Source organism: Geotrypetes seraphini, chromosome 12 (genome assembly GCF_902459505.1).
Source record: "Geotrypetes seraphini chromosome 12, aGeoSer1.1, whole genome shotgun sequence".
Classification (NCBI taxonomy): domain Eukaryota; kingdom Metazoa; phylum Chordata; class Amphibia; order Gymnophiona; family Dermophiidae; genus Geotrypetes; species Geotrypetes seraphini.
This window is the reverse complement of record NC_047095.1, coordinates 44,650,837-44,672,418: the sequence shown is the minus strand read 5'-3', so window position 1 is coordinate 44,672,418 and position 21,582 is coordinate 44,650,837. Positions and strand designations below refer to the sequence as shown.

General features: G+C 45.0%; 1 protein-coding gene across 3 annotated transcripts in view; it reads right to left on the bottom strand.

Annotated features, from left to right (window-relative positions):
• SERBP1 (SERPINE1 mRNA binding protein 1) overlaps window positions 1-21,582 on the bottom strand; it is a 72,389-nt gene that overhangs the window by 7,457 nt on the left and 43,350 nt on the right. For all 3 annotated transcript variants that reach the window (XM_033915293.1, XM_033915292.1, XM_033915290.1), the window contains 2 exons: window positions 13,002-13,076; window positions 1,535-1,712 (listed from right to left, as the gene is read on the bottom strand). In XM_033915293.1, coding sequence (XP_033771184.1) covers window positions 1,535-1,712; window positions 13,002-13,076 — 253 coding nt within the window. The remainder of the gene's footprint in view (window positions 1-1,534; window positions 1,713-13,001; window positions 13,077-21,582) is intronic.

The window sequence follows — 21,582 nt, the reverse complement described above, 5'->3', positions numbered from 1 at the left end:
TGATGAAAATAAGGTACGGAAATTGTATTTGCCCCATCTGCCAGCATGGTAGATTGGGAGAGGAAAGGGATGAGAGAGGTGTGGGAGAGACAAGCAATGCTGAACGGGCTGGAAGAGTGGCATAGCCTTGGCTGGGCCAGGGCCTACCCAGTGGTGACACACAGTGTGGCTGGCGGAGATCCCAGGACCCTGCCAGTTGGAAGAGTTCTCTTTGGGGGTCCCCTGAGTAGTCTCATCACCTCAGCAGTCAGAGGGGTTCCAGCTGCTGATACCGATACCCCCCTCCCATGCATGCTTAGTCTAATTAGCACCCCTGCGCCATGTGTGCATAGGGATTGAACTGAGCTTGCATGGGAGGTGCAGTACAGGTACTGGTGACTAAAAACATGCTGTTGACTGCTGTGGGAATGAAACTACTTGTGGGGGACTCCTCAGCTGACAGAATCCAGGGATCCTCACCCACCAAGGTATTAATTTTTACAGCTTCGGGGGAAGTAAGGATAGCAGGCAGTGCAAAAATTAGTGGATTGTGCCCACCAGGCTACCCAAAAATTGAGGTCTGGTTACCTACTGGGCTGAAAAGACAGAAGAGAGGGGAAATACAACATAGGAGGAGGGAGATAGAGAGGCAATGCTGTATGAGGGAAGAGATATTTGCAGGGAGAATGCTGAATGATGCAGTGGGGACAGGGCCGTACTGCATGTTGGTGAGGGAAGACAAGACAGGCAATGCTGGATGATGGGGACAGAGAAGATGATGGATGGGGAGAGACAGAGATAGGCAGTACTGCATGGGGGGAGAGAATGAGACAGGGGCAATGCTGGATGTGGTGAAAGAGAGAAAGACTGGGTAATGGTGAATGGTGCAGTGGGAGAGGAGGGAAAGAGAGAGAGGTGCAAGCAGGGTCAAAACAATTAGAAAAAAATTAAAATGGCCTGTCAGTAAATGAAGAAAAAAATAATTTTATTTAGGATGAAGTAATGTGGAAGCTGTGTTAATTCACTTTAAAAGTTAAAAAATGGTAAAGTGACACCTTTTTATGCACCAAATATATTTTTTGACTAACTTTCGGTGGCTAAAACCTTCTTCTTCAGGTCCTGACATATGTTAAAGTATACTTATCCTGATTTAAGAAAGGAGGTTTTGGTATCTAAAAACTAGTTAAAAATGTAATAAAAAGCTATCATCTCAGAGATTGCGTGATCCCCAGAATGAGAGCACAAGTGCATGTGCGCATGTATGTTATGGCCCTCCAAATGTTACAAAATACAAATGTGGCCCCTGATAGAAAAAGGTTGGACAAGCCCGACCTAGCATAATCTTTTGAGAGGCAAGAGTTTGACCTCCTGCCTACCACAATGCTCCCTGTTCCATGAGTTTGTCTGCACATATGCAAATGCACGTGTATTAATGAAAGAAAAGACCAAACCTCCCCAAAAGATACATTAAGTTTTGATGTTTTACAGGAAAAAAAAAAAGAAATTTACACTCATTTTGAAAATATAGCTGAACTCTACTAAGCCATTTCCTTACCTCTTCACTCTTGGACTTGTGAAGCACAAAGCCTTTCTTCCACTGTCCATCAGCACCCTCATTAGGTTTACGAATGTTAAACTCAACTTTTGCACGGTCCTTATCTTGAATAGCTTTCCACTCATCCAAAGTCATTTCCTTGGGGCCTTCTTCCTTTACTTCTTCTACTTCATTTTCTCTGTAAGCAGAATAATATGCTGTATTACTAGCTAACACTCTTTTACTTACTATGGTAAGATGGTTGCAGCTGAAGAATGCACAAAAACCTAAGCCAGGGTCTGGAAATTTGATCTCCAATACGGTGTGCTACCATTCTACAAAGTGACATTACATTGCAATTTATATGCCAGTTGGACTCAAGCGTGAGTCACAACCTAGCTCCTGTCCAATTGTCACCCTCTGGTACCTGAGGATGGCAGGCAGTTACCAAATTCTCCTATTTGTATTTACCAAATGCAAGAGGTATTGCTGGCATATATTTAAAACAAAGTTATTCAGGAAATCTGTCAAGTCAAACTAACCTTCTCAAAATATTCCTGGACCCTAATGCTTCTAATTATCTATCTTGTAATCTCACTGGGTATGTCCAGACCAATTCTTTGTAATCCGCCTAGAACCGAAAGGTATTGGCGGAATAGAAGACACTAGTGTAATGTAATATATCTTAGTCACCAGCACAATAATCACCCAGGAGTTCCAAAAAACTCCCAAACCCCTCATTTTTAATAAATAGCTTTCTTTTGGGAACACTTAACACATGCAAGAATTTGCTCTTATCCCATTCTTTACTCCCAAGGTAGACAAAGATATGATACTTAAGATTATAGTCCCTGCGCTCAAGCTCCTGAAAATCAGGGGCTGAGTTAGCTCCGAAGAGAACAGTCCCTAAGCTCCTTAAATATTAAGTAGGCTGGATAGACAGGTACCACTGAGGGATCGGCCCGACAACTGCAGATCCCAAGTCTACCTCTTTCCCCAAATAAGAGTTGTCCCAGAAATACTGGGAACTCCAGAGCACCAAAAACATCCAAATTTTGATTACAAACCAGAAACTTAACAACACTTTAAACACAGCAGATCAGACACACACCTTACTGCAAGCATGCAGAAGGAAAAACTGAAAGGGGCAGAACACTCCACCGGGGAAGGAGGAGGAATTGAAAACTGTGATTGATACCTTCTGCACAGCATGTGGGTTTGGATTCACTACCTATTTGTCCAGGATGACACCCAATTGCACTAGAAAAAGTTATTAAAGTAACAGATCCAAAATGTAAGGATAGCTGATTTTCATGCCATGGGTCTATAAAGCGGTCTAAAAAGGTTACATGTTTTGAACTTCTGTAACTTATTCTTTCACAAAAGGATAAGGTTCGCTCTAACAGAATTCATTTAGAACTCATTTATCTGTTTCTGGTGATTTTAATTACTTTTTCTCCCCCAGAGATGGTCACAAATAGTCCTGCTTTGCCACCCAATTTAGGTGGAACTTATGACAACTAAAGTCCAATACCCATTATCTGTTGAAGAAATGCTTTCCTCAAGTTCTCTTCTAATCATCATCAATCATCAAGGAAGAAATGTGTTTCATGATTTGACCTTTTCAGAATTTGACGAACTGATTTACAATCTGATTTACGAACTGATTCATAATCTTTAGATTTCTGCTGTTTACAGATGAAAGTTGGTTGAGGAGATACAGTAGGCTTGGAACTGGATCCTAGGTTCTGGTTTCTAGTTTTTAACTTGTTCCCTCATTCCTTTATGTGGATTATTCCTAAATTAATGAATGGGCACTTTTCCTGTATCTTTTTATGTGGGTTTTTGTTTTGTTTAAAAATGCTCTGTATTACTGATCTGTGATTGAAAAAAATAAATAAAATAGCATACACCAAACAGAGAGAAATCTAATCAGCATCCTTCTGTGTGCCCCTGTGGGTATCAACTGGAAGGTGTGACATCTAAGAACAGATAAAGGCCAAGTGGCTCATCCAGTCTGTTCAGTTGTTTTGATCACTTGAAGTATATCCAAATTAAAAAAACTGCATGGGAAAGAGAAATTAGGTCTTACTTACTAATTTTCTTTCTTTTAGTACCTCCAGACCAGCACAGAAAACTGATAGGTTACGCCCCTCTGCCAGCAGGTGGAGACCAAGACACTAGTTTCAAGTTTCTTTATTTTTGATATACCGTCTATCAAAACAAATGTCTAGACGGTGTACAATATAAAAAGATTATAAGGGACAGTTAAAATAAGTAAATAAAAGCAATATTTTATCATATATTAAAAAAGAAAATACTAGACGGATTTGGATTAGCATACATGAGACGGAAGGAGAGTAGGGGAGGGCAAGGATATTTAAAATACATCGAAGTAAAATTAATAAAAAAGGACGGGAAATGGGAAGTGGAAAACACATTGGTAGGGGAATCATTTCAAAAGAAGTATTAGATGTTTCATAGCTTCACTTTCTGCCTACAGTACAAGTGGGCTGTGCCGTCCCTATTACACTGAATCATTATGAATAGCCAAGCAGAATTCCACTAGGCTGAACAATCAAGAACTCCATACTCACGTGGGGAAGACAACAGAATAATCCAACATCATACCAGGAAAACTGTTGAGATACCGATTAGAACTAGAACCTTTAAAACACCCCACAGTTCACCAGCTAAACCAGCCGAACCAAATGCTGCTGCTCTCCAAACTCCCCTAGCAACTAAACACAATTAAAAAACCTGCAGAAAAAAAACAATCTTCATGAAAACACTCAAAAAAATGACAGGGCGGGGTCTGTGCAGGTCAGGAGGGACTAAAAGAAAGAAAATTAGCAGGTACGGACCTAATTTCTCCTTCTGTAGCGTTCCTCAAGACCGGCACAGAAAACTGATGGAACGTACCAAAGCAGTACCCATGAAGGGTGGGACCCCCGAAAGGGCTACCACAAGAACACTCTCTCAGAACACCATGTCCTGAAGCGCCTAAATGTCCACAGTAGTGTCAAACAAAGGAATGACGAGAAGACCAAACCGCAGCTTTACAGATATCCACCAGAGGAACAAGAGAAGATTCATCCCAAGAAGCTTCTTGACCCTGAGTGGAATGAGTTTTGAGAAATTCCAGAACAGGCTTCTGTTGGAGAAGGTATGCCAGAGCGATAGCCTCCTTGATCCAGCGCATAATGGTAGCTTTGGAAGCACCGTTCCCCCTTACGAGAACCCCTTAAGATGGCAAAAAGATGATCCGACTTATGGAACTCCTGGGTCTGCTGAACATAACAGCAAAGGACCTTACGGACATCCAACTTGCGCAACTGTATCTACCGGTACTCCAAGGAGACCTCCCAATTATCCAAGATCGGGAGCACCATGAACTGGGTGACATGAAACAGTGAGACCACCTTCGGAAGAAAGGAGGCAACCACCCGCAGCACGACCCTCTCCCTAGAGAACTCCAAAAAGGGAGGCCTACACGAAAAAGCCTGCCGTTCTGAAACGCGTCTTGCAGAATTAATGGCTACCAAGAATACTGTCATAAGAGTAAGGTCTTTCAATGCACATCTGTCGAGAGGCTCAAATGGAGGATGCACAAGCATGCAGAGAACCAGATTGAGAGCCCAGGCAGGCACCGACGGCTGAACTAGTGGTCGGAGCAATTTCGCAGCTCTCAAGAACCAAATCACATCCAGAGAAGAGGCCACGCAAGAGACCATGAAAGGAAGACAAAGTGGCAATCTGCAACAGAAGGGAAGACCAAGCAAGGCCTCGCTCCAGGCCATCCTGCAGAAACTCCAGAATGTGAAGCAAAGCAGCTTGAAAGGGAACCACACCAAGCACCATAAAAGGTAACACAACTCTTCAAAAAGATGTCAAATATGGACATAAGCCCGACAGGTGGAAATTCTCCGAGACCCTAAGAGAGTGGAGATTACCTTATCCGAATATCCCTTCTTCCTTAGGCGAGCACTTTCAAGAGCCAAGCCGTAAGACAAAAGGGACCCGAATCAAACATTGGAATGGGACCCCATTCAGAAGATCGGGTGAGAGGGGCAGCGGGAGAGGATCTGCCACTTGCTGACAAACCAGATCCGTGTACCACGGGCGCCTGGGCTAGTCCAGAGCCACAAGAATCACACAGCTTGTGTGCCGGGCATTCCAAAGAACTCTGTCCACCAGAGACCACAGAGGAAAGACATACAGTAGGCCGTCCGTTGGCCAAGCCTGCACCAGAGCATTCAGCCCCGAGACCTGGAAATCCCTGCAGCGACTGAAGAACCCCAACACTTTGGTGTTGACACTCGTGACCATAAGATCCATGATCGGCCGATCGCAGGACTGAACAATCAACTAGAAGGCTTCCAGCCCGAGACACCACTCACTGGAAACCAGAGCATGACGACTGAGAAAATCCGCCTGGACACATTGTCCACACCGGCAATGTGGGCAACCGAGATGTCCTGAAGATGAGCCTCTGCCCAGTCCATGAGCAGAAGTCTCCAGCGCCACCAGATGACTCTTAGTGCCCCCGTGATTGACATAGGCCACTGCTGTGGTATTGTCTGATAGAACTCAAACTGATTTGCCCTCCAGCAAGGACTGGAATTCCACCAATGCTAGCCAAATGGCTCTGGTCTCCAGAACATTGATCAACTAGGATGCCTCCACCGGTGACCAGCAGCCCTGAGCTGAGCAACTGAGACATTGAATTCCCCAACCGAGGAGACTGGCATATGTGAGAAGCACTGTCCACTGGGGCTGATCGAGACTCACTCCCTGAACCAGATTGGAAGACTGGACCCATCAGCGTAGGCTGCGCCGAACTAACCCCCGAAGCGGGACCTGCAAGTCCAGATCACGGATCTGTGGCGACCACCGCTGAAGCAGCGATTACTGAAGAGGATGCAACAAGGCCGCCATGGACTCCAAGACCTGCAGAAAGTCTTTCGCCAGCAAACATCAGAAATCCATCAGAGAGCGAATCTGCATCTGAAGTTTGCACACTCTGGACTCCAGAATGAATACTCTCCCCAAGATGGTGTCAAAAAGAAAGCCGAGATACTCCAAGTGCTTAAACGGAGTCAACTGGCTTTTGGACAGGTTGATCACCCAGCCCAGGGCCTGGAGAAACTTCACAACCCGAGCCGTGACCCGGGAACTCTTGCAATGACCGCTCAAATCAACCAATCTTTCAGTTAGGGGTGCATTAGAATGCCCCCCTTGAGCAAGGCAGCTGCCACCACAACCATTATCTTGGTAAAGATGTGCAGTGCTGTAGTAAGACCAAAGAGAAGCACACAAAACTGATAATGCTATCCCAGAATCGCAAAGCATAGGAAATGATGAGAGGCCCTAATGGAAACATGCAGATAGGCCTCTGTCAGGTCGAGAGAAAAATTCCCTAGGCTGGACGGCCAGAATTACCAATTTCAGGGTTTCCATGCGAAAAGACAGAACCTGGAGAGATCTGCTGACACCTTTGAGATCCAAAATGGGCCAAAAGGACCCCTCTTTCTTAGGCATCACAAAATAAATGGAGTACCTGCCGGTGCAAATCTTCTGAGGAGGCACAGGAACTATCGCTTTGAGGTCCAGCAACCTGAGCAGTGTTTACCAAAAAGCTCGTCTCTTCCAAGTTGCTCGACAAGGAGAGGAGAGGAAACGATCTGTCAAAGGATGTGAAAATTCCAGAGCATAACCATCAGGAATCACCTCCAGGACCCACTGATCCATTGTGATCTCGGCCCATCCCTGGTAAAACTACTGGACCCGGGCACTGACTGGAATCGGGGGAAGGACCCGCAACGAGTCATTGGGTCAGTTGAGCAACGGAGGAGTCACGACCCATTGCAGGCAGGCTCCCTGAAAGGATTGCATGCATTGGAAGAAACGTCCTCTGAAAGGAAAAGTTTAAGTTTAATTAAATTTTAATATACAGACCATCGATGTGCACCTGGCAGCCCGGCCGGTACCTGCGAAACTCATTCAAATGTCCCCGGGCAGACCAAGGTCGGTCCTCCGGCAACTGAGGCACCTTAGAGTCAGTCAAGGCCTGAACCAGCTTATCCAATTCCTCCCCAAAGAGAAAAGGAGCCCTGAAAGGGAAACTTACTGAGCTTAGTCTTAGATGCCACATTCGCCAACCAACCCTGAAGCCACAGAGTACAACGGGCAGCTACACCCAGAGCCATGGACTTGGCTGAGGCATGCAAAAGATCATACATGGCATCAGAGAGATAAGAAGCTCCCAGCTCAATCTTAGCTACTTCCTGATTCACAAAGGCCCAATCAGCTGACTCGGTCAAGAATTTTCAGACTATCGGAAACAAGCCCTGGCTACCAGACCGCCACATCAAAACTGCATTTTAAGTACAGCCTCCATCTTACGGTCCTGAAGGCCAATAGCCACTGCATACACCACAGAAGACTTAAAAACTTCTCTATCACCATCAGAAATGGGGTAGAGTCTGGCCATGGACTGCGCCAAACGACAAAGCATGGCTGGAACTTTCCACTGAGCATGCACTACATCCGGAATATCCTGATGCATAGAGAAAGAGCAGAATGCTAACCGGATCCCTCTAAGCCAGGGGTGTCAAAGTCCCTCCTCAAGGACCGCAATCCAGTCGGGTTTTCAGGATTTTACCAATGAATATGCATGAGATCTATTTGCAAACAGTGCTTTCATTGTATGCTAATAGATCTCATGCATATTCATTGGGGAAATCCTGAAAATCCGACTGTATTGCGGCCCTCGAGAAGGGACTGACACCCCTATTCTAAGCAGAGGGTCCACCACACGAGGGGTGTCCTTCAAAGTGCAAAACTGAAGACATTAAGTATGAGCTCCTGCAACTCTTCCCGGGAAGCAGCCTCCTGTCACTGCTGTTAGGGCTTCTTTTTTGTTTTTAATGGCAGAGGGGCCTTAGGCTCCTCCCGATGCATCACATGGTGCACTGGAGAGGGGAAGGCCCGTCATTTTCGATGGACAGGACTCAGAACTGAAGGGACCGTGCATCCCTTCAGCTTCCAATGTTTAACAAAGGTATGAGGAGGGGGGTTCAGGAAGAGGGATTCGGGGGAGCATTTGCCTTTATTTCCCCCCCCTTGTGAAGAAGCGGGAGGGTAGGGATTGTTTGAGGAGGGGCCTCTGTTGACAGGAAAGAATAAGCATCCCTCCTACCAATTTTCTCTCCGGGGAGGGGGGGAGGCGATTCATGGTTTGTCAGGGAGGGCCATCCTCAGTGAGGGGGGACTTTTTTCTTTTTAATGGGACAATTATTTTGCATATGTATTCAAATAGTAGATGAAATTTAATGTGGACAATTGCAAAGTGATGCATACTAGGAATAACAACCCAAATCATAGTTACCAGATGCTAGGGTCCACCTTAGGGATGGTAGAGACAAAGACTGTCTGAATTCAAGAAAGTGTAGGACAGGCACATGGGATCTCTCAGGGAGAGTAGGGGATAATGAATGCTTGGATTTGGCCTTTATCTGCCATCATGTTTCTATGTTTGTAGGTGTCATTGTAGACAATACGCCGACATCTTCTGCCCAACGTGCAGCGGCAGTGGCCAAAAAGCAAAGACGCTAGGAACTGTTAGAAAAGAGATGGCAAATAAGACTAAGAATGTTATAATGCCTCTAAAATCACTCCATGATGCGACTCACCTTAAGTATTGTATTCTATTCTGGTCGTTGTTATCTCAAAAAAGATTTAGCGGAATTAGAAAAGGTTCAAAGAAGAGCATCCAAGATAAGTAAAAGGAACTTCTTGTATATGAGGAAAGACTAAAGAGGTTAGGGCTCTTCAGCTTGGAAAAAAGATGGCTAAGGGGAGATATAATTGAAGTCTATTAAATCCTGAGTGGTGTAGAATGATTTGGACAAGTTCCTGGAGGAAAAGTCCATAGTCTGCTATTAAGACAGACTTAGAAGAAGCCACTTCTTGGTAGCTTCCACTATTTGGTTTTCTCTCAGGTACTTGTGGTCTGGATTGGCCACTGTGGAAACAGAATACTGAACTAGACGGACTATTGGATCTGACCCAGTATGGCTATTCTTATGTTCTTATGCTATAAGAGCTTGGACTATTAACAAAAGTACTCTACGGGTAATTAAATCAGCAACTATCTCTAGGGAGTTTCCATGTACTACACTTCATTTCATCTGCAAATTAATAACTACAATCAACAGCTGAAAAGTATCAGTATCAGATGCTATCATTTTTTATACTATTATGACTACAGCAAGAACCGTCCTATCAGTCTTTAAATACTTGCAAGTCAAATAAATCCTTCTGATAAGAGTTGAACATATTCTTTAATATATAATCCTAAAAGCAAGCAAGTAATAACCTATAATGTTGAGGCATATTTCTCTCATGGATATTCATTGTTATCATCCTGAAAACCTAATCGGCTAGATGTGTCCTGGGTTGAGAACCCCTGATCTAGCCCAATTTACTGTTTCCAACCATGACCTAACCAGGTAACAAGTACCTGGTAGGATCCCATTCTATCTAGCCCTAGGAGATAAGCAGTGGCTATGGACTTAACCTTCAGCAATTTACCTAAATCTTTTATAAATCCAACAGTTAAATGTTTTTAGTACTTGCTCAAGTTCCAGAACTTAACTAAGTTTGGTTATGAAAGATGAAATTTAGTCATACATGTAAATTTATTTTCTTTCAGATCTGCTGCACCATCCTGATGATTGGATTTGTTTTCCCCCTCCTACCAGCAGATGGAGGTAGTAACACAGACATCACCAGGTTAAGGGGCTGGTACTCTGTGAAAAAGGCAAGTAATACAAATGCAGTGGCAGGGGTTTAGAAATTCACCCAATTCTGAAACACTTACACTGGTTACCAGTAAAATGAAGAGTGCAGTATAAGGTGTCGTTGGGTTTTGTATGGGCAAGCACCAATGTACTTAAACCAAGCACTGTCAGTATATATGCCTAGCAGGAATTTAAAATCAATAAACAGGTTGAGAATGTACATTATTTAACTACAGGCCAGTCAGCATTTTCAGTAGATGCAGTAAAATTGTGGAATCAGATGCCAGGCATTTTATGTTTGTGTAAAAGTACTGATCAATTTCATAAAATGCTTAAAACATATTTGTATAGGCTTACTTTGTTTAATAACTGAAGACATTTTTATAAAGTATTACCTGAATTTTACTGTTTGAGATTTATTTAACTGTGTAGGTTAATTTTAATTACAGATTATAAATGAGTATTTGTTATTTATGTTATGTGTTGCAAGTGATTTTTATGCAAGCGATTTGTAACTCACCAAATCGAGGGGTTTTGAGGCAGATGGAAGCTTTAGGAAAAAAAGATTGTTTAAAAATAAAGATGGCCGCCACCAGTGACCCTGCACCAAAAATGGCACATGGGGGCTCCCCTGAAGTTTAAAAAAGTCAGTGAAAGGGGTTTTGGAGGAGGGGGACACTAATTCTCCAGAAACCCTTAAAATTAACTTTTCCTGATTTTCCCCATAGGGAATAATAGGCTGTACTCGCTGTGCTTTGCTGGTGCCTGCCTGTGTCAGCTTTGCTGCAGCCTGACTGAATGGGGAGGACTTTCTGCTTCAAATCCTCAAAAGAAACAGTCCACAACTTTGGGCTGCCAGTCAAACAGATGCTGACTGAGGACTCCACTACCATAGATCCTCGCAGTGCAACAGGGGAGGAGACCAAAACAAAGCTGGTTTCTTGAAACCCAAAGGAACATGCACAAGGGCTCCACAGCCTGCACTCAAGCTTCTGATAAAATCAGAAAGCAAGCTGGTTCCCAGGGGAATGAACCCCGAGCCTCAAAGAAGCACAAAGCAAGCTGGCTCAACAGGTACATCTAGGGGCTGCCCTACAAGCTGCAGCCCATCCTTGTGAAGTGAGTATGTGTCCTCTCTCAGGTAGATGAGCCCCAAAATTGGGATCCTTTTGGCAACAAGGCCTCCACCAAATAGTAAAAATCAAATCAGAGCACAATTTCTCAGTTCACCTGCAGAAGGAAAAACTGAAGAGGGCACTATACTACACTGGTGAAGGAGCTGAACGATGTGATTGATTCCCTTCTGCAAGCAGTTCATGAGCACAGATTAAACATCTAACATACAGACTAATGCTACCCGATTCATGATTCAAATAGATTCACTGATTCAGTTTGGCTGAATTGATTCAAATAGATTTGTTTTGAAAAATACAAACTGGATTCATTAATTCAGGCCTGCTCTTGGGCTTTCCCTCTGCCAGAGTCCTTCCTTCTGATGTAACTTCCTGTTTTGCAAAACAGGAAGTTATATCAGAAGGAAGGACTCTGGCAGAGGGAAAGCCCAAGAGCAGGCGTGTGAGGATCAGTGGGGAGGGCTAAGAAGGTAGTGGGGTGGGTAGCTTCCTCTGTCATTGCTGTTGGAACCACGCCTCTGCTGCCACTGATGGACCCAGGGGAAAAGCTGGAAGGAAGGGGAGAGAGAAAATTAAAAAAAGGTGCTGGCTACATGGGGTGGAGAGAGGGTGCTGGCCACATAAGAGTGGATGGGATGAAAGGGAAAGACACTGGACAGGAGGCTGGAGCTAGAGGGGAAGGAAGAGAGGGTGCTGGACCTGCAGGGAGGAGAGAGAAGGGAAGGTGCAGAGATAAAAGATGGATGGCGAGTACGGAGAAAGAAGAAAATGTCAAATGGGCAGGCAACCCTGGTGAGTGAGCTAAAAGAAGACAATTAGAAACTACAGCCTGCAACCAACATGATTTGAATAATAAATGAAGAGACAACAAAAGGTAGAAAAAACAAATTTTCTACTTTGTGATTACGTCAGATTTGAAATGTGAATCCTGCTAGAACTGGTGTTAGACAGCGAGCACGAGCTAGGACTTAACAGTGCTCGTTTTGTTTACACTTGACAGCGCCGGCATGGGATTGGAGAGAGTAAAGGGGGGGGGATGAATGGAGAAACTGCAAAATAAACCCGCCAGCTAATTTTAAAGCTATAGCATAGAAAGTGAATAGAATCAAAAATTTTTTTACTGAATTGGACAGCTCTAGTACAGATTCTTGTTTTTATGTAACAGAATAATTGTGCATTTCTGAGACAAATAGCATTACAGGGTATAAATTTTGAAAGGTAATTTATAGCAGAAATCACTATTTAACAGGATAACCATGCGAAAAATCTATCCAAAGCAGTATCCAACTACTAGAAAATCCAAGATATATAAGTTCTTCCTTTGAGGAATTCATTTTGTTACTGTAATAAGAATAGATCATAAAACCTTTTCCCCATCATTTTACTCAAAGCACCAGAATAATCTCATGGATTCTCCTTCTACTTTCCACGCCAAGGTTAGTACTCATACTAAATTAAATTTATAGAAAACACTACACATTCTTGGTCATTCTTAATACCGATAACATATGTAGGAGCAGGAGATTAAAAAAAAAAATCAACTGCACTTACTTGTTCTCCGAGTCAGCAACAGGATGTTCTTCTCCTTCTGGTGTCTCTTCAGTCACATTCGATTGATCTAATTCACTGTAAACAGAATGAAATATTTCAACCAGACAACAAAAGTCATCAGCTGCTAACTGTCCTTTTTGAGGTAGTTCTGCAAACTAAGAAAGACTTTTTTTTTCATTAAACGATGCATCCAGAAAACACACACACATACGGGGGTTCATTTCCTATGCAGAAAATTTGATAGTTTGTATACCTGTAGTTGAATACACTTTTATTTCTCAAAACTCAAAAAGAAATACTGTTTCACATATTCCCAGGGAGTAAAATGATTTACACCTCCAGAAAATCACAAATTTAACAAAAAACACTCAAAATCCATACCAATTTTTCATGTGTCACATCCAAAAATACAGTTTCAAAGTGCTGCTATTTGAAATATATACAGTAGAGTCTCAGTTAACTGGTATTCAACTATCTGGCACTCTCACCCAACTGGCAAAAAAAATTAATAAATCGCTGGGGCAAAAAAATTCCCCCAAAGCACCAGCAGTCCTGAGCTGCAAACCCCTTCCCTCCCCGAAGCACCAGCACGGCACCAGTCCTGAACCGCAACCCCCCACCTCCAACCCCAAATATTACTGGTAGCCCCAAAGAAGCAGAAGCAGGCAGTGATCCTGAGCCATGAACTCCCTCCCCGAAGCAGCAGCTGGTTAGCAGAAGGAAGCGCTTAAAACAGGCTGCTCATGGTCAGCCCCTGCAAAGTCAGCCTCTGCCTCTTGCTGACCGGCTGCCCCTTTAGGTAAGAAAGGAAGGGAAGGGGTTCGCAGCTCAGGACCACCACCTGCTTCTGCTGCTTCAGGGCCGGAGGGAGGGGTTTGCGGCTTAGGACCGCTGCTGTGTTGGTGCTTCAGAGCAGGACTTAGAGGAAGGGTATCACTGTTCGCCGACGATGCCAAACTTTGCAACATAGTAGGCAAAAGCTTATTACCTGATAATATGACACACGACCTACTGTTGCTGGAACAATGGTCAACTACTTGGCAGCTAGGCTTCAATGCCAAAAAATGCAAGATAATGCATCTGGGTAAGAGAAACCCGCGTAGAACTTATGTACTAAATGGTGAGACCTTGGTTAGGACCACGGCGGAACGCGACCTAGGGGTGATCATTAGTGAGGACATGAAGGTTGCCAATCAAGTGGAGAAGGCTTCCTCCAGGGCAAGACAAATGATGGGGTGTATCCGCAGAGGTTTCGTCAGCAGGAGACCTGAAGTTATGATGCCGTTGTACAGAGCCATGGTGAGGCCTCACTTGGAGTACTGTGTTCAGTTTTGGAGACCACACTACCGAAAGGACGTGCTGAGGATCGAGTCGGTTCAGCGAACGGCCACCAGGATGGTCTTGGGGCTCAAGGATCTCGCGTATGAAGAAAGACTAAAAAAATTGCGGCTGTACTCACTTGAGGAAAGAAGAGAACGGGGAGATATGATTGAAACATATAAGTACATCACGGGACACATCGAGTCAGAAGATGATATCTTCTGGCTCATGGGACCCTCGACCACCAGAGGGCATCCGCTGAAAATCAGGGGAGGGAAGTTTCATGGCGACTCCAGGAAGTACTTCTTCACCGAAAGAGTAGTGGATCATTGGAACAGACTCCCACTCCAGGTGATAAAGGCCAGCAGCGTGACGGATTTTAAGAGAAAATGGGATACTCACGTGGGATCTTTAAGGGAGTAAATTCAGGGGAGGGGATACTTGGAATGGACAGACTTGGTGGGCTATAGCCCTTTTCTGCTGCTTTTTTCTATGTTTCTATGTTTCTATGAAGGAGGGGGGAAGAGATAGAGATCTGGGTTAGATAAGGCTTCTAACTAAATACAGCATTTTCAAGTAACCAGAAAAACAGTTATTTGACATCCACCAATCTCCATGGGTGCCAAATAACTGAGATTCTACTGTATATAGTCTTTTAAATCAACAGTGATCAGCTGGAACCACAATCTATTGTGCTTCAGTCATAACTACCCACTATCTGTCCTGTATCTCTATTCTGGGCCCAGTCATCACAGCAGACATTTTCAGACAGAATCACTAACCACAACTCCTAGCAACTTGTTCATGTCCACCTTTACTGTGACAATACACTAGTGGCCAAAATTGTGGAGACACCTATCATTTTAGGCATTATGCTTTTACAAATATGGCTTTTGACTAACAGAAACTCTGTAGTCACTTAACAAGACCAGCATAATATTGGCACATTTCACAAAAATAATGCTGTTCATAAGCTACCCAAGCTAATAATAATCATTTATCCCTTAGGCATGATTACTGCCTCACATCTTGGCGTTCTGTCCACAACTCTTTGGAGATCAGTAGGTGTTATTATGTAGAACCAGGAGTTGATTATCAGCCTAGTGGTAGAGCTCCTGCCTCAGCAACTTGAGGTTGTTGGATTGAATCCCAGCATTGCTCCTTGTGACCCTGGGCAAGTCATTGAATCCTCCATTGTTTCAGGTACAAAACAAGTACCTTTAGATAGGTAAACCGCTTTGAATGTGTAACAACAAAAAAGTGGTATACAAGTCCCGCACACCCATGTTTGCTGGACAGTCACTTTGCTGCTACTACTTTCTTAAATATGACCCAGAGGTTCTCAATGGGGTTGAGACCTGAGCTCTTTCCTAGCCAATCCAGCAACTCAACCTTGTTCACTTTGAACCAGGTGAGGCATTTCTTGGCTGTGTGGCATGGGGCACCATCCTGTTGAAAAGTGAATTGTCGACTGGCACTAAATGTGTATCTGACTGAGGGCAGGACCTTGGGCTGAAGGGCCTCCTTTATGTATTTGTCACTCCATCAGGCACCTGCAATTGACCCACATCATCTCTCGACATGCAGCCCCATACCATCACACTCAGAGGATGTTTCATGGTGGTGGCAGAACACTGTCAAGCAGTCCTCGCCTGGTCATCAAAGAACAAATATGGAGATTCGGGTCTCATTGTTCCACAAAACCTTCTTCCACTGCTCTGTGGTCCTCCTGTCATGCTCTTTATCCTAGTTTAAACGTTTATGATTCTATACTGAGTTGAGGAAGGGCTTTTTCCTAGGAATTCTTGCTTGCAGGTCTACTTTCACCAAACTCCAGCGAACTGTCTGGCCCAATATCACCATTTCTATTTTAGCCAGTGACTTATAGTTAATTTCCAATTCTGTAGAGCCATTCTTACTATCCTATCAGTCTGAGGTGTTGTAACCTTTTTCTGGCCTTTCCAGCCTTGGTTTTTGATGCTTCTAGTCTCTTCAAAGTGCTTGCAGAGTTACAATACCTTGGCCGGTGACACACCTTGACCAATTTTGGCTGCAATATCTCAGTAACTGTAGCATTCTTTTCTTAAGGTTATGGCTATTGCTCTCCTTTTAGGTGACCAGTCAAGTCTCTTCTGCAAAATTTAGCACGCAGCTGTAATTTTAGTGTATTTAGACAATTAATATTCATTTAATTCAATTAAATCACAAATAATAAAAAACAGCAATTCAGTTTGTCATATTGCACAACAGGCCTTTAGACAACACCCTCAAGCTGTGACAATATCAAAGCATCAAAACAAAACACAACCTACCGTACTGTATGCACTCAAAATCTAAGCAATACAATACAATACCTTTTTAATGTCAAATCACTAAAAGTCATTCCTAACCACAAAATTACTACCAGTAATATTTATAAACAATCAAAAATGTTTATAAATATCATATGTTTCAGGATTTAATAAGTAACTGGAGAAACAGTTGAGTAAAGTTTGGCAATCTCAAAAAAACGAAGTGTTTCCACAATTTTGGCCACTAGTGTATATACTGTAAGGGGATGAACATCCTTCCTTCCTCAGCTACTACCAGGAAATATGAATGCTGTCTTTACAACAGAGATTGGGTTCAATAATCACTCAGGTTTCATTTCAAATCCTAAATTTTACAAAAGCCAGTCAGCCAATATCCAACATGGTCTTGCCATAGATGAATCATCTTGAGGCCCAGCTTCTCACTACTGCTCTGAAGAAGTGAATTAGGCACCAAGAGGAAGGGGCCAGTTTTGTAACATTTTTACAGATTTGGGGAGCAACAGCAACTCAACTTTATGGAGGAGTCCAATACTTAAAATGGAATCTTTGAAACAGGTGCTCCTTTGTTAAGATCTTTAAAAAACACAATTTTATATTTATGTAGCAGCTCACACAGCAGTATATAAAAATTTCAAGGACTGAACCAACTAGATAGACATATAAGTTGAATCTTATAAACAGGGTTTACAACAGGGCTTAACCAAGTTTCTTTGGAGCCAGCAGCTGAGAGGTCCCTCAAGCTACCGTCATCTCCAGAGGATGAAGATTGGGAAAGGAAGGAGGGTATCCAATAGGGATGTTTAGATAGCTCTTTAGGTCCTGGCTCTTAAGTGTTTTGGTTTCTCCCTCCAAGGTCTCTTTCAACTCCTTTACAGCTTAATTTAATAAGGCAATTTTCCCATTCTGTATCTATGGGAGGGGAGGAAGCAGCTTATTGAAATCTTGATATGCTGAAAGAAGGGGCAGGGTATCAATCCTCCCAACCCATCCTTACATCCCCCCCAACTTGCCCATCAACAGTCATCCCCTTCTTTCTGTCCCCAGTTTCCACCAGGTTCTCCCAACACTCATCCATTCCCCCAAGCCAACTCTCCTCCATAGGAAACCATTCCTCCATCATACCCACAAGTCTCCCCTTCTCACAACCCCTATCTTCTTCCCTACTGTTACTCCAGTCTTTAAAGCTCCTCCACCCCAGCCAGCTTTACCCACCTAGCCAGTCACCCCTAGCTGATTTCAACCACCTTTTCCCTTATCTTGCTAGTGTAGCTTTCTACCAAGCTCAGCTCACTGCAGTTATTAAACTCCCCAGGCCACCACCTCCCTGGTATTCCTCCTATTCCTTGCCATCTCAGGTCACTGTCACCACAGAGTAGCTGTTTTCAGCCCAGTACTGGGGCAGGTCTTAGCACCTTTTATATCATGCAGTGCCTCCTGTGATGGTCTTGGGTCCTACATTTTGTGAGACTAGCAGAGGAATTCAAGCTTCACATGGTCAAAACTCATCTGAAATATGCTAGTGTAGAAAGGAGAAATTAGGTTCTTACCTGCTAATTTTCTTTCTTTTAGACTTTCCAGACTGGTACAGTTCATTGATGGGTAATAGCTCATCATGAACAGCAGTTGGAGACCGAGACAAAACTTTTGGCTGTAGTACTAATAGCTGTACTTCTCTCTAAATAACAAGTCTACCGAATAGCCAAGCAGAAAGCACAGTTACTTATCGTAACAGGTGTTATCCAGGGACAGCAGGCAGATATTCTCTACATGTGGGTGACGTCACCGACAGAGCCCCCTAGCGGACGTTTTTGCAAGCAGACTTGCTTGAAGACCTTCAAGCTTGCAATTGACCCGCGCATCGCGCACGCCCCTCCCGCCCAGTCTAGGGCATGCGTGTCCTCAGTTCAGATAGCTAGCAAAGAAGCCAACCATGGGGAGGTGGGTGGGTTGCGAGAATATCTGCCTGCTGTCCCTGGATAACACCTGTTACGGTAAGTAACTGTGCTTTATCCCAGGACAAAGCAGGCAGCATATTATCTACATTTGGGAGACCTCAAAGCTAACCAGAATGGAATGGAGGGAGAGTTGGCAATTTAGGAGAACAGATTTTGCAAACGGACTGGCCAAAATGGCCATCACGCCTGGAGAAAGTATCCAGACAGTAGTGCAAAGTAAACGTATGAACCGAGGACCAAGTGGCAGCCTTACAGATTTCCTCAAGTGGAGTCGAGCGGAGGAAAGCAACAGACGCCGCCATCGCTCTGACCTTGTGGCTAGTGACTCGACCCGGGAGGGAGAGACCAGCCTGAGCGCAACAAAAAGAGATACAAGCGGACAACCAGTTATAAATGGTCCACCTAGAAACAGAATGACCCAAGGGATTAGGATCGAAAGCGATGAACAGCTGGGGAGCAGTACAATGAGGAGTGGTGTGCTTCAAGTAGAAGGCCAGCGCACGCTTACAATCAAGAGAATGCAGAGCCACTTCTCCAGGGTGAGAATGGGGCTTCGGAAAAAAACAAGGGGAGAATAATGGATTGGTTAATGTGAAACTCAGAAACAACCTTAGGCAAGAACTTAGGATGGATACAGAGCACCACCTTATCATGAAGGAAGACAGTGAAAGGAGGGTCCGCTACCAAGGCTTGAAGCTCACTGACCCGACAGGCAGAAGTGAGAGCAATAAGAAACACAACCTTCCAAGTAAGATACTTCAAGTGAGCCCGCGCTAGCGGCTCGAACGGGGGTTTCATTAAGCGAGCAAGGACCACATTAAGATCCCAAACCACAGGAGGAGGTTTAAGGGGCGGATGAACTTGGAAAAGGCCTTTCATGAAGCGGTAAACCACAGGATGGACAGAGATAGGCTTCCCGTCAATCGGCTGATGAAAATCAGCAATGGCACTAAGGTGGACTCGAACCGAGGACTTGAGTCCAGCGCCAGATAAGTGTAACAGATAGTCAAGGACAGCACGTAAGGAGGCAGACAACGGCTCCTGCTGTCAAATAGCACACCAGGAAGAAAAACGGGTACATTTCTGATGGTAACATTGGCGAGTGGATTCCTTCTGAGACGCCTCCAGGACATCCAGCACAGGCTGGGAGAACTGGAACGAGGGCATCAAGTCTTGAGGAACCAAGCCGTTAAATGTAGAGACTGTAGGTTGGGATGAAGCAGAGAACCCCGACTCTGCGTAAGCAGTGAAGGAAAAACAGGCAGAATAAGAGGCTCCCTGAAACTGAGTTTTAATAGAAGGGAGAACCACGTCTGTCGGGGCCACCGAGGAGCTATCAGAATCATGGTGGCACTCGTGGACTTGAGCCTGACGAGAGTCTTCAGAATCAGAGGGAATGGAGGGAACGCATATAGAAACAGGTTCGTCAAATCCAGCAGGAAAGCATCCACCTCGAATCTGAGTGGGGTGTAGACCCTGGAGCAGAAGTAGGGTATCTTCTGATTGTGGGGGGACGCGAACAGATCGACGTCCGGAGTCCCCCAATGAGCAAATACCTGACTCAGGGTTAAGGAATGGATGGACCATTCGTGAGGCTGGAGAAGACGACTCAACTTGTCCGCCAGATAATTGTGCTGGTCCTGAATGTAGACCGCTCGAAGGAATATGATGCAGCGGATGGCCCAATCCCAGAGCCGTATCGCCTCCTGGCACAGGGACAGGGACCCCGTTCCCCTCTGTTTGTTGACATAATACATGGCGACCTGGTTGTCCGTGCAGACCAGCACCACTCAGTCGCGAAGCAGGTGACAAAAAGTCTTCAGGGCGAGGAAGATAGCTCGAAGCTCCAGCACATCAATGTGACAAAGCCAGTCGGCACTGGACCAAAGACCCTGAGTGCGAAGACCGTCCAGATGAGCCCCCCCAAGCGTAGGCCGATGAGTCCATAGTCAGGACCTTCTGCGGAGGAGGAGCATGAAACAGAAAACCTCTGGAAAGATTGGAAGAGAGCATCCACCAACGGAGAGACTGCTTCAACAAAGGAGTCACGACAATGAGTCGAGAGACAGGGTCCCGATCCTGGTTCCATTGGGACGCTAAAGTCCATTGAGGAATATGGAGGTGAAGTTTGGCAAAAGAAGTCACGTGAACCGTGGAGGCCATGTGATCTAGGAGGACCATCATGAGCCGAGCCGGGACCGAAGACAGATGGGTTACCCTCCAGCATAAGCGAACAAGGGCCTCCTGTCGAGGCCGAGGCAAGAAGGAGCGGAGACGAGCCGTGTCCAGGACCGCTCCGATAAATTCCAGAGACTGGGACGGGTAGAGCTGAGACTTGGGGAAGTTCACCTCGAAGCCGAGGCTCTGAAGGAGCAAGATGGTTTGATTCGTCGCTCACAGAACTTTGTGGTGAGAAGACACTTTGATCAACCCAGTCGTCAAGGTAGGGAAACACCTGCAGGCCGCGGAAACGCAGGGCCGCAGCAACCACCACTAGACATTTTGTGAAGACCCTCGGAGAGGCCGCTAGGCCGAAGGGAAGAATACAATACTGGAGATGGAGATCCCCCACCCGGAAGATACCGGCGAGAGGCCGGGTGTATCGGAATGTGCGTGTACGCCTCCAGTGAGCACAGCTAATCCCCCTCGTCTAAGAGCATTCTGAACCGTTCCCTGACCAGAAACTTGTTCAGAGCACGGAGGTCCAGGATAGGACGCAGATCCCCCGTCTTCTTGGGTACCAGAAAGTACCGGGAATAAAATCCAGTGTTCCATTGGTCCGGGGGAACTTCCTCGACCACCTGAAGGCGAAGGAGGGCCTGAGCTTCCTGCAGAAGGAGAGGCAGCTGAGACCGAGCAGAAGGAAACTCTCTTGGAGGCAGGTCCGGGGGTACGTGACTGAAGTGAAGGGAGTACCCTTCCTGGATGATAGAAAGAACCCAACTGTCGGTAGTAAGACTTTCCCACTGGGCAGAGAAATGATGGAGACGACCT